The 19141-nt window shown below is 35.9% G+C and overlaps 1 protein-coding gene across 1 annotated transcript in view; it reads right to left on the bottom strand.

The window, feature by feature from the left end:
• CFAP46 (cilia and flagella associated protein 46) overlaps positions 1-19141 on the bottom strand; it is a gene marked incomplete at its 5' end in the record, with an annotated part of 72158 nt that overhangs the window by 37264 nt on the left and 15753 nt on the right. Inside the window, 12 exons of the mRNA XM_017733886.1 lie at positions 2763-2928; positions 4268-4399; positions 5757-5938; positions 7497-7604; positions 8387-8536; positions 8879-9089; positions 10687-10899; positions 12452-12585; positions 13123-13268; positions 14607-14737; positions 15618-15735; positions 18146-18266. Of these exons, the coding sequence (XP_017589375.1) occupies positions 2763-2928; positions 4268-4399; positions 5757-5938; positions 7497-7604; positions 8387-8536; positions 8879-9089; positions 10687-10899; positions 12452-12585; positions 13123-13268; positions 14607-14737; positions 15618-15735; positions 18146-18266 (1812 nt within the window). The remainder of the gene's footprint in view (positions 1-2762; positions 2929-4267; positions 4400-5756; positions 5939-7496; positions 7605-8386; positions 8537-8878; positions 9090-10686; positions 10900-12451; positions 12586-13122; positions 13269-14606; positions 14738-15617; positions 15736-18145; positions 18267-19141) is intronic.

Genomic DNA, 19141 nt, shown 5'->3' with positions numbered 1-19141 from the left:
CGTGGGGTGCGGCCCGCGCCGGGCAACGGGGGCGGGGCCGGCCGCTCCATCGGGGAGGCAGCGGAACACCAAGTCGTCGCGGTGATGAGCTGGTTCGCGGGAACCGTGAAGCAGGGCAAAGCAAGTGCAGGCAGGGAAGCTGGAGCACAGGGGGGAAAAAAAGCGAAAGGGGAAGGGGGGCCGAGCTGACCCTACAGGCGAGCCCCCACTCCCTCCAAAATACCCCAAAGCAAATGGGTCCCTTTGTGCCGCGGCTACCTGCTTTTGTGTGCTAAGGCTCCTCCCACAGCCCGACTCCGCGGGCATTTTTTTCGCGAGCATCTGGGCATTTGCCCCACCCGCCAGTGGTGGGGGCTCTTGCTCACAGACTGATCGGGGATGCTTTCTCTGCCCTGACTGGCTGCCAGAGGAAGCCGCCCCGGGGACAGGGCTGCCAGCGCATGTATAGCCCCTATAAGAGTATCACAGATGTCGAGGCATAAATAAAAATCAGATTGGTCCCACTCAATATGACACACTAACTATTGAATACATGTAGGATGATGCCAATAAGCTAACTGAGCTATAAGCCACAACTTTTGGGTAAGTATTACGTTACCATCATCAAAGTTTTATCAGATTTGGTCTAATCAGCATTTACTTCCATGAAGGCACAAAGTCTGTCTAATTTAGTGGCCTTCTACAATGGAGTGGCTGCATCAATGGAGAAGAACTATGGATGTCATCCACTTGGATTTCTCTGAGGCCTTTGATATCGTGGCCAGTAACTTTGTTGCTACCATATTGGACAGATAGAACTTTGATGGATGGACTGTTAGGTGGATAAAGAAGATGGATGGACTGTTGGATAAGAGTTACAGTCACTGGTTCAATGTCCAAATGGCTCAATATCAAGTAGAAACCAGTAACAAGTGGTGTACCTCAAGGGGTACCGATACCAGGGAGACTGGAACCAGTATTATTCAGTGTCTTCATTGCTGACATAGTCAAGGGGATTGAGTGCACTCCCAGCAAATCTGCTGATGACACCGAAGTGAGTGGTGTGGTTGATTGATGAGAAGGAAGGGATGTCACCCAGAGGGACCTTGACAGGCTTGAGGAGGGGGCCCAAGGCAATCTTGAGAAGTTTAACAAGATCAAGTGCAAGGTCCTCCACTTGTGTCAGGGCAAACCCCAGTATCAGTGCAGCCTTGGGGATGAAATGAGAGCAGTCCTGTGGTGAAGGATTTGGGAGTACTGGTAGATGAGAATCTGGACATCTGCTGTTATATCCTTCTCCAGATGTGACTGCATTTAAAAATTGCCTAATTATCCTGGTCAAGGATCACTGGAAACCAGTTCCTGCTTCTTACAATGGTTACTACAGTGTATATCTATTTTAAAAACTCAGTAACTCCAGAAATAATAAAATATAGAGCACTCTGTTAACAGGAATTATTTTTTCTAACTACTATCAGAAGTTACTCACTTCTAATTCATAAGAATTACCAACATTTTCAGACATAAAAACACCTATGCTACCTAGAGCTGTAAATTTTCATTATCTACATTAAAGTTCTGCTTTTTAATACCACTTATTAAGGATTCACTCTGAAATTATGCTGTGGTGGAGGGTTAACTCTATACACATAACGAAGTATTCCTTTTTATTGGTTTTAAACATATCTCTACAAGCAACAAACTTTAGGACTGTGTCTATGGGCAATTACTGTTACGTATCTAAACACTGTCAAAGTTCCATTAAACTTAAAATTATCACTGTGCTTCCAAGTACACATTGTACTCGTCAGTTCCTACACACCCAGAATAAGCAGACCAGTCACCATCTCTGATTATTTGTGATTTATACATGGCTTGACGAGAAATCAAAATAAAGCTTTTTATTCTTGTACTATCCTGCTTGATGATCTGAGATGCAGACTCCTATTTGTACCACTAAGTTTGGTTGCAAAAGTCATCAACAATCCCTTCAAGTGCTCATTCAAGTGCCCATGGAAATGTACAGGAAAACTCACAGCAGCTTCATTGACATGTAAATCAAATCTAGAAAAAGGAAATGGATCAGCTCCATGGAGTTTTGAAGTAAGAAAAGTTGTAAATGTGCATTCAAGTTTCAGTGTGCAGAAGAAATTCCACATAGTGAGATGTGTTATATGACACATATCACCTGCATACGGTTTCAAGGGGATGACTTATTTGGATTACATGTGCTGTTCATAATAAGTATTTAATTTTATCACAAACTCCCAACACAGTCTATATTTTAACTCCTTCCTACTGCCAAAGTCCTAAACCATCTGTTAAAAACCTGAAGATATAAAAAGTAAAACTTTCCTTTTGCAGGTAGAAGAAATTTGAGTCTGCAGGTGGGAGAAAACTTAACTTAGTAACATTTTTTTTCGTGAGTTAGTGTTTTAGGATCTACTATCATATTCTCCAGATCCATTAACATACTTGCCAGAAGTGGCTTTTTTTCTGGGTTTTGAATATTTTCTAAACATTCTTTTTTGTAAGCTTCATGAAGTGAAACACTAAAGTGAAAGTCAGACAGCAAATTACTTTGCAGAAAACTGTTGTGAGTTTGACAATTGCCTAAAACCATAAGAATCACCAAATGGAATAAAAGAGTATGTGACTGCAGGTGAGAAACCATAAATGTGTTTATGACAAGTCACTTTTGCCTCTTAGGAGAGGTGTCTTGAAGTTTCTTTACCATCAGCACCAATCACTAAAAACAAGCATTACCTATTAGAAATTCTTACCTGTTTGTTTTTAGATTCTGCTTTAATTATATTCTTAAGAATTATTTCAGTAGGTTCTTTAAGCTGTTCTCTGTCAAGTGGTGAGCCTAGCAAAGGTAAACATGCATTCCAAAAGTGCCTAGCTGCAAACATTACAAGGGAATAATTTCCAGCTTCACCGGCATACCTGAAGAAAGGGAAGTAGAACTTAATACGGAAAAACAACCACACTTTAGCTTTAATAAAGAATTTTACTTCTATGAACTTTTGGGTTTAGCTGATCTGTGGATCACCATATGTAACTTCAGCAATGAGGACTTAGCATGAGAGCTTCACAGAAAAGCTGTTTTCCTTTTTTATATACCAAATAACTTCACACACTCAGCAGAACTAGGAATAAATAAGTAGCATATTAATGATTTTACTGTATTTTTGCATAATCTTAGCTCAGGAGCATTCATTAAAACAATAGCAGAAACCTCCTCAAGATGTTCTCCTTGGAATAATATACTTCTTTTGGCTTCCTATTATGTTGATTTCTCATTCCAAAAAACATTAAAAAATAGAACATAGTAATTAATACCATACTATGTATTTTGCATAGTACAGTACCGCTGTAACACAAGAATATGCCCCAAATGCCTCTAGCTGCATTCAAATTGCATTGAGCGTATTTCATGCAAATGATACTTTGAATGAATAACATTTAATAATCCTCCAGATTGTGATACAACACAGTACTCATCTGAGTGAGAAAGAGCTTGGAATTTTAGTAAAAAATCCTGGAGTGGTGCAAGGTAATCACCAGTTGAATAGCGTTACTGTTTTAAAAAAACCAGTTTTTTGAATCTAGCAGTCTGATCACCCTCTAGACAGCACTCTTTAGATCACATTTAGACTGTTGCATCCAGTTCTAGGCCACCCAATACATGCCAGACATGGACAGATCACAAGGAGCTCAGTGAAGGGCCACCAAGATGATCCAGGGACTGGGCTGCACTTGCCTTGAGACGAGGGCTAGTTGAAGAGGTGGCTTTGGGAGACCTAACAAGGAGAAGTTTCTCATTAACCTAACAAAGTTACTGAGAAGCAACAGTCTGGCTCTTCAAAGTGAATGGCGGGACAAGCAAAAGCTTTAATAAGTTGGAATAAGAAAGGTTCACAAATGTCCCCCATGGGTACAGCTGCGCAGTGCAGCAGGTTACTCACAGAGGCTGAGTGTCTCCATTCCTTGAGGTTTTCACAGTCAGACTGGATGAAGCCCTGGGCTGGCCCTGCTTTAAGCAGGAGTCTGAACTAGATCCCTTCTGAGGATGGGATGATCCTATGAGACTACAAGGTCAGCTATGTGGAAAGTAGTTGAGAAATTGACTGAAGTGCAGAAATCTGTCAAATTCTTTGTTAAACATTTCAACTCACAACTATGTTGATGTTTATCAGTCTTGGGAGAAAATACGATGATCCTCAAAACCGTAATCGAATTTTAGATCTGTTTTATATTAGTTTTCTTTCAACATAAAACATACCTGGCACTCTGAACGAAGGTTTTTGATGCTGCTACACGCAGATGTTTTCTTCCAGACAAATTTTCCATTATGCTCTTTCCTTGTATACAGGCTATAGTGCTTAACATTTCTTGGCTCACCCTGGTACCAAGCCTGCATAAAGGCAAATACTTCAAGAAGTGCTAAGTCTTACAGGCTAAGACCATACCAATTCCTATTAATGATGTACTCAAGTTGCTACTATATAAATGTCCCTTGCTCTGGAAGTTAAAAATCTTTCTATTGAGTTTTCTTATAAAATTAGCAAACATTTCAAAACCTAAATATTTTGTTTAAAGGTAGACTAAAATATCTTTTTCACACTTCTAATGAAAATAACTGTGAAGTCAGATTTTAAAAAACTATTACATATATTTAGCAAGGAAAGAAAATAGATTTGTCATTTTCTCCCTATTTTTCACTATTGTACATCAAAAAAAAAAAATTGGTTCAAAGTCGAAATTACACACCAAACAATGAAAAATGGAAATCGGGAAAATTAGACAATTTTTGGTACTTTCTTTTGGGATTTGTCGTGCTTGTGTCTGGTAAAGTATGCTCAGGGTTCTGGAAAAATTGATATGGATCCTATTCTACTACATGTAGAAGGAAACAATGTAGATTTCAGTCCCAGAGTTAATCAGTTAAAAATTAATACACAAATAAGTTGATACCATTGGTTAATACTATTTATTAATAGCAGTTTAGTAAGAAAAGAATAAATACAATTTGCTGGAGCTTTTAGTGTCTTCGTTACAAAGTGCCACCATTGCAGCTGGCTTGTTCCTACTCTGCGGTGAGAACTGCCATGCAGTCACGATTTGTGTCCACAAGAGGGTACCACTGTCCGCAGTATACGTTAACAAGTTTAAATTTAAGTATTTAACCTCCTTGTCCCCAGCTTGTGCTTTACCATGGAAAGACTGTCTTCCATTCTCTGGAAACAGCATTGACAATTCATTTTATCTTTCAAACATTTTATCTTTCATTAGTTTGCAGATTGCTAGATGTGCAGCAAGTATTCCCTGAATTTCTGTGAAGTTCTGAAACTATCTATTTAATATTAAGATAACTTACTTGGTTTTACATGTGTTTAAACCCATGTAGAAAGCAACTACAAGTTTCAGGGAACACAATACTGTTTTTGTAAGTTCAATTATTTTGCAGAGGAAAAAAATGAACAATATATTGTATCTGAAATTTTTCACATGTTTATTTCAAGCTACATTGATGTACAAGCTGCTGACTCACTTAGATAGCAGGCTTCATCCATCTTTTTGAACGGGATCCAGAGGCACAATCTGGATCTCCCACTGCCTTTTACTTTCATTTACATGTCTAACTGCACAATTTATTTCTAAAAAAGATTCTTTCGTTTTTGATTATGCAGCCAGACAGATTTACCCTACTTACTTTCTTCAAAACTTAGTTCAAGTACATTACCACATTATGCAAAATTCTATGTACTTACATGCCATATTTCTTAATATTTCTATTGTGGACAAAATTCTCATCTGATTCCAAGATCCTTTTGGAACAAGTCATCACACTTTCATAGTCTTGTGATACATACGCAAAATATGTAAGTCGTGTCAGAGTCTGCAATTCCACTAAGGAATCTGACCAACTGCATTCTAAAGCCAATTTCACTAACTAGGATTTAAAAAAAAAAAGTTTAAATTCCAGGGTTTTATATGCTTTTTTCTACACCAATTACATGCTTACAGCTGTATCTTCCTTACAACCCACCTGGGCATGGAACAAGTATGTGATAAAGCCGTCTAGAAAATGAAAGAGCTGCAAGTACAATCAAAATATACAATAGAGAGGCCTCATTCACTGTGTAGTAAGTATTACCATAGTATGTGCAAATCCAGGTGTAATTGTGCATGCCTTTTGGCCAGAAGTATCTGCCAGGACTTATTCTATGTCCTCAGGCATCTTTCAAAAATCAGTGAAACAGGACTTTCAAAATTCAGAGCCCATTTTAGTTACACCAAAAGTAAAAATGGGACATAGAACTGTTTTTGCAACAACCAGTAATTGTAATAAATAGTTGCTATGTATACTATTATAGATATGCCAGCTTGGGAGAGCTTGGGCTCCATCTTGAAGGTCTTTTCCAACCTAAACATGTATACATAGATATATATAGTTTCATATATAGTTTCATTACAGGGTCTAAACATTTTCATTTCATTTCTTTTGTACATGTCAAAGTTCCACCTTTTTAGGATAGTGATAATTGTTAATGAATTCATCTGAATGAAGATACTACAACACTGCTACACAAAAGTAAGCCAGTGAAGTGATAGCTAAAGTTAATTCATAATATTTGACATAAATCTGTAGACTAACTAGAATTAGATACCTATATATTTATAAGGACCCAGGTCCTAGTTGTCAGCAGTAGTTTCGTGGTTGTCCTGGCAACCTGCTTGTTTCGATTCACACAGTCAATAAATAGAATCCAAGTGTAGTTGTGTTCTACCTTGCAATTGTCAAAAGTAAATTCACTATTATATGAAGTTTTCTGTTCAAATGCTGAATGCTTCTAATACAAGCCCTAAACGTCCCTATAACTACCTGAAAAGGGAGAGGTCAGTCTCTTCTCCCAGGTAACAAGTGACAGGACAAGAGGAAACAGTCTCAAGTTGCACCAGGGGAGGTTTAGGTTGGATATTGGGAAAATCCCTTCACTGAAAGGGCTGCCCAGGGCAGTGGTGGAGCTCCCATCCCTGGATGAATTTAAAAGTCGTGTGGATGTGGCACTTGGGGACGTGGGTTAGCAGTGGCCTTGGCAGTGCTGGGGGAACAGTTAGACTCCATGATCTTGGAGGGCTTTTCCAACCTAAACAACTTTATGCTTCTATTAAGTTTTCTCCAGAAGAAAAATGAAAGGTTAGAAGTATGGTTCTGTACAGAATTCACCTGAACCTCTTATGCTCATCTGGCGGTTACTGAAAAAATCTGTTCGAGCAACACAAGCATAAACCTAATATTTATATTCTAATGCTATCTCATCTTTGGATAAATAAAATTATCCTGTCACAAAAATCTCCTTCCTGTCATAAATATTTCATCTCTTGGTTAAAGAAAATAGTGGTACAAGAAAACTTTCAAAAATAATTTAACTTCCATTTAAAATTGAATCCAAAATCATAGTATGCAATTTCCTAAAACTCAGAAGCTTATAAAAAAACCAAAATACCTGAGATAAGCTAGGAACAGTGAAATCCATGAGACCCAAGCCATTACATGAATACATTTCCAGACCAATAAGAATTCTTGCCAGAGGACTTTGTGCTTCGTCATTATTCTAAGCGGAAATAAAAAATTCACATTAAGAGATTTTTTTTTGCAAGTTAATATTATTTAGGATAGTAATTGAGATGACAAGATAATAATCATAATAATAACAATAACTACATTAATAACAATAATAATAATTATAATAATAATGATGATGATGTTTGAAAACCTCAATTTGCTCTAAGCAATTCCTCCTCTCTACTGTGTCCTTAAAATGGTTGATTCTTTGTATTTATATATTTTTAGTTCACATTGTGAATGCTGAACTACTACAGTTTCAACACTAAAAGCACACATCAACAATACAATGAAGGCAAATTTCATATACCGCTGTGGGTTTCCAGTTGTATAAGCACTATAAAATAAAAATATAAGAATAAAATATTTCTTTCCAGCTTACTAGGTCTATAATCTATATATATAAAGAGGCCATAGCATATGTTGACATAAATACAGCTGATTTTCCTTAACACTTTTAATGCAGCGATTTTATTATTTCACATTTGTGAATTCAAAATCAATTTTGCTCAACAGTCATCATATGACAAACATCACCATGGCAGCTAACAAGAGAAGGAAGAGTTAAGAAATGTAGACTCAACTGCTATACCCAGTGTGAAAAATTTGCTAAGTTCTGTAAGGAACTACAGCAAAAAATTGTTTTTACATTCTATCAAATATACAGAAGAAAATATACCTTGATAATTTCAGTCATTATTAAATAAATTTATGAATTTAACTTTTCTTTGTAAAGTTTCAACTTTATGCAGGATTTCAGGGAAATCATACCTCCTCCTGAGTCCCAAGTTGATGTCTGATCTGCTGCTGATTTAACTGCCTTGCTTTCACCCAGGTAGCAATGATCTGTTGTTGTGCAGCAACAGAGACTTTTTCCTTAGGTATGGTTCCAGTCATTGCATTTAGGGCAAATTCACAAATCTAAACACCAAGAAGAGAAAAAATAAATGTGAAACACAGGAGAAATGTGGAAAGTTTCTTGTATGGAGCATGCTATCCATTAGCTATTTTTAAATTATTGCACATGCCTCTCTAAGCCTAACAACATCTCCTTTAAGTCAACGCGCAAGGCAAATAGAAGTTATAGTCCTCAGCCCCAAATTGGTAAGGAGCTCCAGTGTTCATCTGGGGGGGATCTGTGGTGGCAGAAACTGTAAAAGAAGGTAGCTTTTTTTTTTTCCAAAATTTCTACTATTGAATTTATAGGAATTACAATGTATGACAGCAGAACGAAAGGGACTACAAAAAAAAACGGGTTTGTACCTCTAGGGCAGCTTTGATGTCAGGAAGTCCACTGGGATCTACTGAAAAAGACTGGATGATATTTGCTTTTTCCTGTTTCTTTGCTGCAGTTTTTCTGCTACTGTCTATTGCTCTATCTTCTTTCTTCTCAGCAGGCTCTGGCTTTGGAATCCAAGAAATAATTAGGCCTCGAGCCAAAGCATTACATAACATCACTAAAATTTCAGCACTTCTGTAGAAGAAAACAAAAATCAGAAGTGCATACTGCATCAGATCAAAATAAAAGGCAAGAATGAAGTTATTGATTTCAAGAAGTAAGCATTGAAAATCTAGCTTTTTCTTAAAACGCAAAATTATGGATATTACAAAAAAATCCGCTCATTGGTAAAGCAGTTTAATGATTAAAACTACAAAACTCAGAATCAGTTTTCAGTTTACATCAATTTTTTCACTCTTTGTGTAACTGAAGTTTCCCTTTTATCACAGAAAAAAAAAATTATATATATGTCAGACCAGCATTAAAAACAACTTTTTATTGATGGGTTACTATATATGAAAAGAGTAACTATTTTCTAAAAAAGTGTTATGATACGACACAATGCAGAGTCCCCAGGCAGGTGCAAAGGACAGCCACTTTATTGCAAAAACCCGTCCTTTTTAAGCAGTTAGCTGGTTATTAGTTTACACAGTTTTCAGGCATAACAAACATAATTCAACCAACCACCATACACCACGATGTGAGCATGTGATGGTCACGCAGCATGTTTTTCTATCCCTAATTCAGCTGTGTCTCTTTGCCACAGTCCTTTTCTACGTAGCTGAAGTAACAGGACTGAGCCATGATTTACAAAGGCAACATTTCTTTTGTAAGGTTTTACCTATATTCAACAAAAAAGTACCCTAAACCAAGCCCTTCACATATTTTTGTGATTATCATGCCAGTCCACTGCCAAGCTGGAATTTTCTTCTTTTTTTTTTTTTGAGAAAACATGAATTTAATTACATCTAAGAGATTATTGCTAGTACATACTGATGTGTCAAAATTAATAAGCAGGTATTACCAGTCTTCATCGCTGCACAAACTGAAATACAGATTTTATTCCCCAGTACTGTTAAAAGAGACTTCTTTGCTGCTGATCCTTACTCTAGCTGGTGATGAGGTCACTGTCAGTGAAGTGCAAAAATATCTAGGATTTTGTCCCACAGTCAGATTTTGATTAAAGTGTCTACTCCACAGTGGTCAATCATTCTCCCATTGCATTTACTGCAGATCAGGATTTCCCTAAACCACTGTGGAATCTATGTTCCCATTTTCATGGTCTACTAATGTGCACATTCCCTTTCTTTGTTTTCTATTTTCTCTTATTTCACAACCAGCAGTAATCACCTTATGCTTGTTAGAAATACTTGCAATGAACCTATGAACAATGAACTTGAGTTGTATTTACAGTATAATTCAAGTTCAGCGAACTGACAGCAAGCAAATGCATTTTGAGCTGTTGTGCAAATTCAGAGTCTAAGAGAATTTTCCCAATTTTCTGACTAACCTAACAAAATGCTATTTTGCGTGCACGTGTTGCTATTCCACAATGAAGAGAAAGTAACACTGATTGGCCTAAAGTTAGCATGGCTTGCAGTGTATAGTAACAAAGAACAAATAGAAAGGATTAACATTTAGTTTTCACAATTTACCTCCTGAGCTACTCTATGTATACCAAGGCTCTTTCACTACCAGTGAAAGCCAGCAATAAATATTTCACAGCACAGGTGACTTTCAATGTCTGTTTTAGAAAAAAAGATTATGTTCATATCCGAACATCTAAATTTACCCGTCATGCCCGACAGTCTTGATGGCCCCAAGAAGAGTCTGCAGATACTCAATAATGTCCCTCTGTCTTCCTGAAGAAATCAGATGTCTGTTATAATTTAAGATATATACCACAGCATTGTGAACAATCCAAGCTTCATTCAATTCTTCTCCTATTTCAGCTGCACGTTGGAAGTTTTCCATAGCATACCGAGATAAGTCGTCTATCCATAAACTAAAAAATTAGTATAAAGAAGCTGTTATGCCAAATCTTCAACACTAGAAGGGATTATATGGTAAGGTTAAATATGCAGTACTACATTTCAACCAACAACAAGAACAAAAATTTGATTACTTTTCAGTTGCATTTATTAAGTCCTCATCCACTGACATATTTTACTTGGATGAGAAGCTGGTTCAGAAAAGGAAGTGGTATCAACATGAAATGAGCAGTCTCTGACATTGAAAAAGCTATTAGCTTGAAAGATATTGTCTATGGTTCATGTTCCTTCCACATGTTCGGGTTTTTTAAATGCATGTGAATCCACCCATCAGTGCCAGAAATCCCTAAATAACCATGTCAAGGCTCTACTTGAATATAGAGGTAAGTGAGGCATGCCATCTAAGAGTTAAGGACATGTCCTTTTTACTTAAAACTGCATGTTCTTGCACTCAAAGACATTTCCAGGTGATCCGAAATGCTGTATTTGTTTTAAAGAGAATATCATTATTTTCACAGTCTATGCGATAACTTTCTTTCAATAACTTTATTTTCTTTCTTTCTTAGTTATCAAAATGTACTATTGCTAAGAAAAAACAATACTAAAAATACAGTCTTGAATGATCATACAGAATGGCCATGGTTACAAAGTCATAAAGTCAAAAGCACAAACTGACACTGGGTATTATTATGTCAACAATGGTACAGGACACAGAAGACCAAAGTGCTCTTTTTTCTATGGGTTTTTAATCTAATTAGGTAAACTCAAAAATAGCAAGTAGCAAATTTTGGAACAGAATTCTCATCTTCTTTGCCCCTTGGCTCTGATTAGTTTATAATTCTTCCCGTTCTACTGAATATTTGCAAGCAGGCAGTGTGAGAAACTTTAATTAATTTTCAGACTTAATGAACAGACCTAGGGACACAACTCTGCCATCCTGCTCTCTCAGGAAACGACCACTGTAACAGTAAGGCTAATATTACTATAAATGTGAACAGCAGAGAGTCAAAGCATCATCTTCAGAAATCTCTCTCCCCCCTCTTCCCCTTTGCAAGAAATAATCATGTCAGACTGGTAAAAAACATATTCTACTGTCCCAAATTAATTTCAGTTGATTGGATGGAACACACTAGATTTGCAAACTGAAACAATTCATCGTATGCATTCAGTGCTATGAAATCATTGTAGGTATAGGAGCTATAAAGCAAGACAAAGAGCTTTTTGATTTGGGGAAACATATTTTTAAGTGGAGAATTTAATGATCTAAGTGTCAATATACAACAATTTAATAGTTTTTCAGCTTGGAATACTAGCTTCTCGCTTCAGAGAAATAAATGTTAAATGAAAAATAAAATCCACACTCCAGAATGAAAGAAAACCTAAGAAAAAATATTTCAAACTATTTTTCAGATCCTTTTCCCATTTCCCATGACTATCTACAAACGTGAAGAATCTGGTGACAATGAATTTTACTAAGGCAAAACAGCTTTTGCAATTGTCATCTGTGTCTGATAATAGTGCTCTGTTAAGAGTTCTGAGGTCTCGATATATATTATGGAAAAGCACCTGTATGTTTGCCATTCTGGAGCACTTTCAGGAAGATATGAGACACATCCTGGACGACACTGCTTTGTAGCTTCTGGAAGTATAGCATGATCATTCAGTTCAATTCCCTGCAATCTTAATAAATGAACAATTGCCTGAAAAGACACGGAGAAATAAATTCTCTACCCAGTTTATCACCGTAAAAACAGACTATGACTTCATATTAGTGCTGTTACCTCTTCAAAAATTAAAAAATACAAAATGCTTTGTGAAATGTTGAACTGTACATGTACAACTATACATGTACAACTATATGAAATACAATGCTTAGTACTTCATAATCATAAAATTGTCTACAGCTAATAATATTACTAAATAATTACATGGAGAAACAACCATAATTCGTATGCGTAAGTTTTTAAATCATGCTGGAACTTTAAGGATCCAGGAATGTAATGTCAGATGTCAAAAATTTACAGTAGAATCTCTTGTAAAAAAGTGTTATTAGCACCTGCAGTAAAACTATTGCTATAGTTACTTTCACGCAGTATTTTGATAAAGTTGCTTCATGAAGCCACTACTTTTACTTCCTAGAGAGACAGAAAATAACTAAACTCAAAATTCCAGTGCTTCAAGATTTATATATAAAAAAAACTAAACAAATATGAATGACAGTTGTGTAATTTCTTTACCTCTGCATTAATAAATCTTATTTCTGCTAGTATTCTGAGTAAATCTGCTTCAAAAGAAAAGGATTTAGCAGGTAGCAATGATTCTCCTGATAAGCTGTCACCTTGACCGTCAGCCATCATAGTTGCATTAGCTTTGTTCTCCTGTGCTAAAAATAAATAAACCCATTATTATTTCCATGCAAATCATCCTCTTAATTTTTAAATTTACAAATCCTTACATATTCTTAAATTCACAAGGAATAGTTAACAAGAAAAGATTTCTATTCCAAGCAACTAATTTTTTCATTAGTACCATTTATTGCACTCAAAACCTGTTCTCAAGCAGTGCTGAGGCATTTGTTACCTGTGATTTTGCTGCATTTGTGCATAACCTTCAATATTTGCAGCAAATAACTTTCTCCAGTCATAATATACATACTGAAATTGCACTATTAATAGACTCCATGGCCTCTAATTCAATTTTATTGCATTAATGGAAGTGGAGCATAGAACTGTATTATGCAGAGGCAAAAGCATTTGTGTTTGAATCATGGACTGGGCTGACTTTCTGGTAACACGCACATCAGTAACGAGAAAAAATAGCATTCTTTTTAATAATTTGGTTTAATAATAATAATTTAAAAATTCAGTTTAATAAGAAAGGGAAAGGTCTAAGATTATTTTAATATAAGCACAAAGTTTGTAAGAACACAGCAGTTTCTATTCATTACTCTTTTGGCACACGGTTGCCTTCAGTTTCTGGTAAGTGTACTTATTTTTCCCTTTACTTTGGAAAGGAGGCAAAAGATTAAACTAGTAAGAAGATGCAAATATTCCAAAAGAAAACTGGCAAATTAATGTCCTATATTAAGTGGACCTTGGAAACAATATAGAATAGGTTCGACTAACATTGGCTAGCGAGGAGAAAAGCCATTTCATCTATTCGGAAATGTGAGTTTTGCGAACTCCCTGACAAAACCAACTTTAAAAGCCAGCAAGCAGAGAGTGATTTGAAAGTGCTTTTCCCCCAAGTTAAAAACTCTTAATGTGTGGTAGGTTTCCAGCAGACCCTCAAGGAACAAGGTACAATGTTGGACACCTCAGAGGAGCCACTCACTAATAGGGGATTAAAGAGTAAAAATGTTAACACGTGAGCCTCATACAAAGTCACTAACAACCCATTTTTCTACAGCTCCCTCAGGCATGAATGATAGGGACCTAGAGGACCATTAGGGAATTCTTAAGACAGGTAGATGTATTCCATAGAAGTGCTTCTCTACAGCACTGGTGAAACTCTTCTGACGGCTTCTACAAAAAAACATGACTGATTTCTAGATTTGGAAGTAGAAAGAATATTCCATGTATGCCAACATGCAGTGACAGAAAAGACACTCAGGGAACTTTGGGAATGGAAGGAAAGAAAACAATATTGTCTGACTCCTTTTAGTAACTTTAATAAATGATGAAATAGTTCCTTACAACGTTCAAAATAATTTGTCACTTACTTGTTTTATGCTTTGTTGCCTCCCTAAACAAAATATCATCATACAAGAGGCAAAATCTACATGCTGCACGGCAGACATCCCACACTTCCTGTTTACGTGCAACTTTTGCCAAATCTGCCCAAAGAATAATTCTACCAAAGAAAAAGCATAAATAAAATTAGTTCATAAGCAGGATTAGGTTCTACAGTTCAGGATTGACAAAAACAATCATGTCAATAATGATGGCCATCAGGAAAAAAAATTACATTTAATCTAGCAAAGGTAACACTATTACTTTATTAATTAAGAAGAATCTCCTCAGCATATCAATAGACAAAATTCTTATCTTGGATGGTAATTATACTGAAGTTTCAAGATGTGTGTGACAACTCTCATTTTCTATCTCATAAAGTAAACTAAATATTTCAAAGCTAATGTTGAGTATTTAAAAATAAGCCTTGAAAACAAGTTTGGATTTAGAATCTTATAGAAAACAACTGCCTTTAAATTTCATCACAGGAATTTTTAATGCAGAAAAAAAGTAGACACATCCTTTTAAATAAGGAGTGACAAAATGAAATACAGTCAAAATGAAGCCTGTCCTTTTTCTACAGATTGATCTTTCTGACTTTCAGAATGAACTACTTAGCTTTTTCACCAAAAAAGTTGTAGCACATGATGTGGTACAAGGACCTAAAAAGACACTTGCAAGTTTCAATTCTACATCAAGTACGAGCCTTAATCCAGTCATCCCTCTATATGCTGGGCTCATATCAATAGAACAGGTGAGTTTAAGTGTGCATGTGAGAGAGAAGATTAGAAACAGGGAAAGACTAAAATCCTGCACAGCATGGAAATGTAACAGAGCTTTTTGGACAAGAAATTATACACACACTTCAATGTGTTGCCAGAGGCTGAAATATTCAGCCTCTTACAAGATACCATCCAGTAACTTAACCTCTGAGACAGAACCTTTCCTCTTAGAGACTTCTACAAAAGATGAAAGAGACACTTCTGGTCTATAGCAATTACCTCTCTCTGCCATTTTCGTTTCTTAAGTGTTTTAAATGTTCATCAACTTTCTCCACACTTTTAGTATGATGTTGGGCTTTTGCACAGAGGTAGCTTATTTGACTATTGCCTGAGGAAACTTGGCAAAGAAATAAAAATTAAATGTAATTTTTATATATTAGAAATTTAAAAATCCACATGAAAGGCAAACAATTTGATTCATGATTCCTTGCTGAAACACTCAAAATCCAGCTCTTTTCTCATTTCTTCAAGCTTTCCCCAAACCAACCAACCAGCATGAAAAAAAACGTACCCCACCAGCATCTATTTTGGTTTTTTCCTGTACCTTGAGATACAGTTGTGCCATCCAAAACTGATCTGTGCTTGTTTAGTACCCAAATATCTCAAGTACACCTCTTTTCTGACAGGACATATAGAGTTGTAGTTAGGTTCATTCAAGAGCAAGTGAATGATGTAATATGTAAAGTACACATTCATACTGAATTTTAAGAATGTTTATCTAATCAAACACATTTTTAATCAACTTGTTTTGTTTTGATAATACTGACTTCCATTTTACTTAGTCAACAAGGTATTAGGCAGAAATATTAATAAATAAATAACCAGCACAGAAAACTGATGCAAGGGAAAAAGAAGCTGGCTCCTGAGGAAAAAATTACTCCAGCAGTACAAATACATCAAAAAGAGATTTTTTTTTTTTTTTCTGTAGTGTAATGACAGAGAAGACATGCTTTGCATTAGAATACAAGTAATTTGACATGATTGGAAAATCCAATGAGTTTCTACATTCACCTGAATCTAAGCAAGGGTCCCTAACATAATGCAGACAGAACAGGCTTTAACTTGATCCCCAAAAATTCTGCCAAACAATATCAGCAAATACATCTAAAGTACTTCTGACTTTAAAATATACATATAAGCAGGTTCACTTACAAAAAAAGAGGAAGGCACAGCATCTTACCATTCTTGCTAAATATATTTTGCAATGCATTGTCCAGCATGTGATACCTCTGTGTAACTATACACGTAGAGCATCTGATAGAAATTGTCCAGTATAATGCACAATGACAGTTACATCATGTAAGGTTGAAAAGAATTGTGGATTAAAAGAGGACATTGTTCTTTGGACCTATGGGTACAGTTCTCACTAAATAAGTCAAGCGTGTTCATCAAAATAGAATGAAAGTTTTTTATGCAATCGAAAAGAAAATATAACCCTATAAATCTGATGTTCTGTCCTATGTACATTTTATATAATAAATTTGCATATATATTTTTGTGCTCCTTCAATACACGTGTAAGCTTGTGGCAGCTTAAGTCATAGAAAAAGCAAAAAACTCACTGCTTGGATGACAGCCTCAGAAACAACTGGAATTTCTCAGAACAAAATTTTATAAAATGTTGTGTCAAATGAAGTCTTGTAATAGTTTCAATGTTGTAATAAACTCACTCATTTTAATGACTCAACCTGGAAGGCTAATGTGTGCTAAGATTTATTCTGAGGAACTTCAGAAGTAATTGTATAGTTGTCAAGTCAAAATTTAAAATCAAAGAGATGTCCATGATTTTAATTCTTTTAATTTTACAAATACAATGCATTCTGTAACTTTAAATAATGTATGAAAATGTTTTCCAGCAACATAGTTTTCACATTATTAAAAGGACTGCACAGAGTGGAATAATTGATCTGTAAATAAGACTCTGGCTTGTAAGTGATTAGTTGATCAAGTTTGGAATGGGGATATGCAAGGTAAACTTTGTGGCCTGGCTGAACAGATGGCATGAGAGAACTGCATGGCCTTCCACAGCACAAATACACTGCTTTGGAAGCAACAGGACTCTTTCTGTAGCATTCCCTTCCTCCAGCATAATCTCTACTGCGGGAGTACACTGGGTCTACTCAAAGTTAGTAAGATTAGTCACACATACACTTGTTATATTGCTAAGATAAAACTAAACAATTTAAGCAATCTGGAAAGTCTGTTCCCTGACCACTTTTCCTCAGCCAGGGGCTGCATAATCAAAAACTGAAGCTGTTTAGGGCATAAGGAATGTGCCCATTTATGTTCCATGTTTTAGAAAGTAAATAATGAATTCACACCTAAATCTCTGTGCAAAACTAGAGCTCTAAAAAACAAGATTTTAGAAGAGAAAGATAATTACAATATAGAAAGAACACCCAATGTAATTAACACAGTGTATTGGCTGAAATTTCTGAAAACGCTACTTTAAAATGACCTTGGTTAAAAACACTCCAGAGTTGTACATAGTGAAAATAGAACTACTTACAGTGCACAACAGTAAGATTCAGATGAATTTGGAGGTGAAATCAACACCTTTTCCAGTATCACCATACAACTTTTAGATCCCTAATGAAAGTGATAGGAAGTCTGCCACAGAATTCAGCAGAACTATCACTTTGTCTGTATTGCAATATTCCCTACATGTTGCCACTAGATGCTATGCACAGCCTTTAAGAGTGTGCAAAGCTAAGTGTAGTAACTTTTAGTCACACACACATACTTTACCTTTAGCTTCTTTTTCACTGTCAAGGACTATTTGAAATGTGTCAGGAGCTAATGCAAGACCTGCATTTACCAGAAGGGATCTCTTTTTCCTCGCATTATCCTTTTGTTTTCCCCTTTTAGCCTACATAAAGAGAAGAACTCATTGTTATAAGGTTGATTTTATATTCCAACTAGATCTTATTTACTAAACATAACAGAATACCTATCGTGTAACTTGCTACTACCAAAAAAATACGTATAGAAATTGTGTATCTTTAGGTATCTTAGACATCATTCTACAGTATTATTGTCATTGAAGGTGACCATGGAACTTCTGTTGATATTCACATGCTTCCACCAAGGATCATTTAATACAAAGTACTGTTCATGCTTCTCGTCAATCTTTACAGTATATTCCTCAGTATATAACCTGACATTATGTTATACCTTCTTAAACAACCCATGGTAACATATCCTGTGTGTAGTAACTAGGAATTGCTACAAAATATTAAAAGTATCCTGGTCTGCAAAGAACTAGCCAAAGTCAGAGGAGCCCTGGGTTTTTTTAAAGCAACATTTAAGCAGAGTAAGCTTGCATGGAAAAGTATTGAAACCAGAAAAAACAATCAGTTGCCAGTATGATTTTTGTTCAGGTGCTAAGGCAGCACAACAGAATTAGATGCACTAACTCCTGACAATGACTTCACTGTGACTGTAAAATATATTATTTAGTGGCATTTGTGTCACATAATATTGATTTATCTCATAGCCAGCTAGGATGTTTAGCAATTTGGACGCTGTGCCTCTCATTAAATAAAACACTGCTTCATGCAATGAAATCCTAATTATTGACAACTGCTAATAAGCTTCTTTTTTTGCTGGTATTTCTGCTAATTAACATCTCCCTGCCTTCCCCAAGAAGTAAGCTTTGAAATAACTGGGAAAAAAATCCTCTGTTACAATTTTCAGACTGTGAGGCAGCATAACCACTTCAAGGCAACAAAGCAAAGACAGTTT

This window comes from Corvus brachyrhynchos, unplaced genomic scaffold, assembly GCF_000691975.1.
Source record: "Corvus brachyrhynchos isolate BGI_N302 unplaced genomic scaffold, ASM69197v1 scaffold514, whole genome shotgun sequence".
In the NCBI taxonomy this organism is placed as follows: Eukaryota; Metazoa; Chordata; class Aves; order Passeriformes; family Corvidae; genus Corvus; species Corvus brachyrhynchos.
This window is presented reverse-complemented; position numbering and strand designations above follow the sequence as displayed.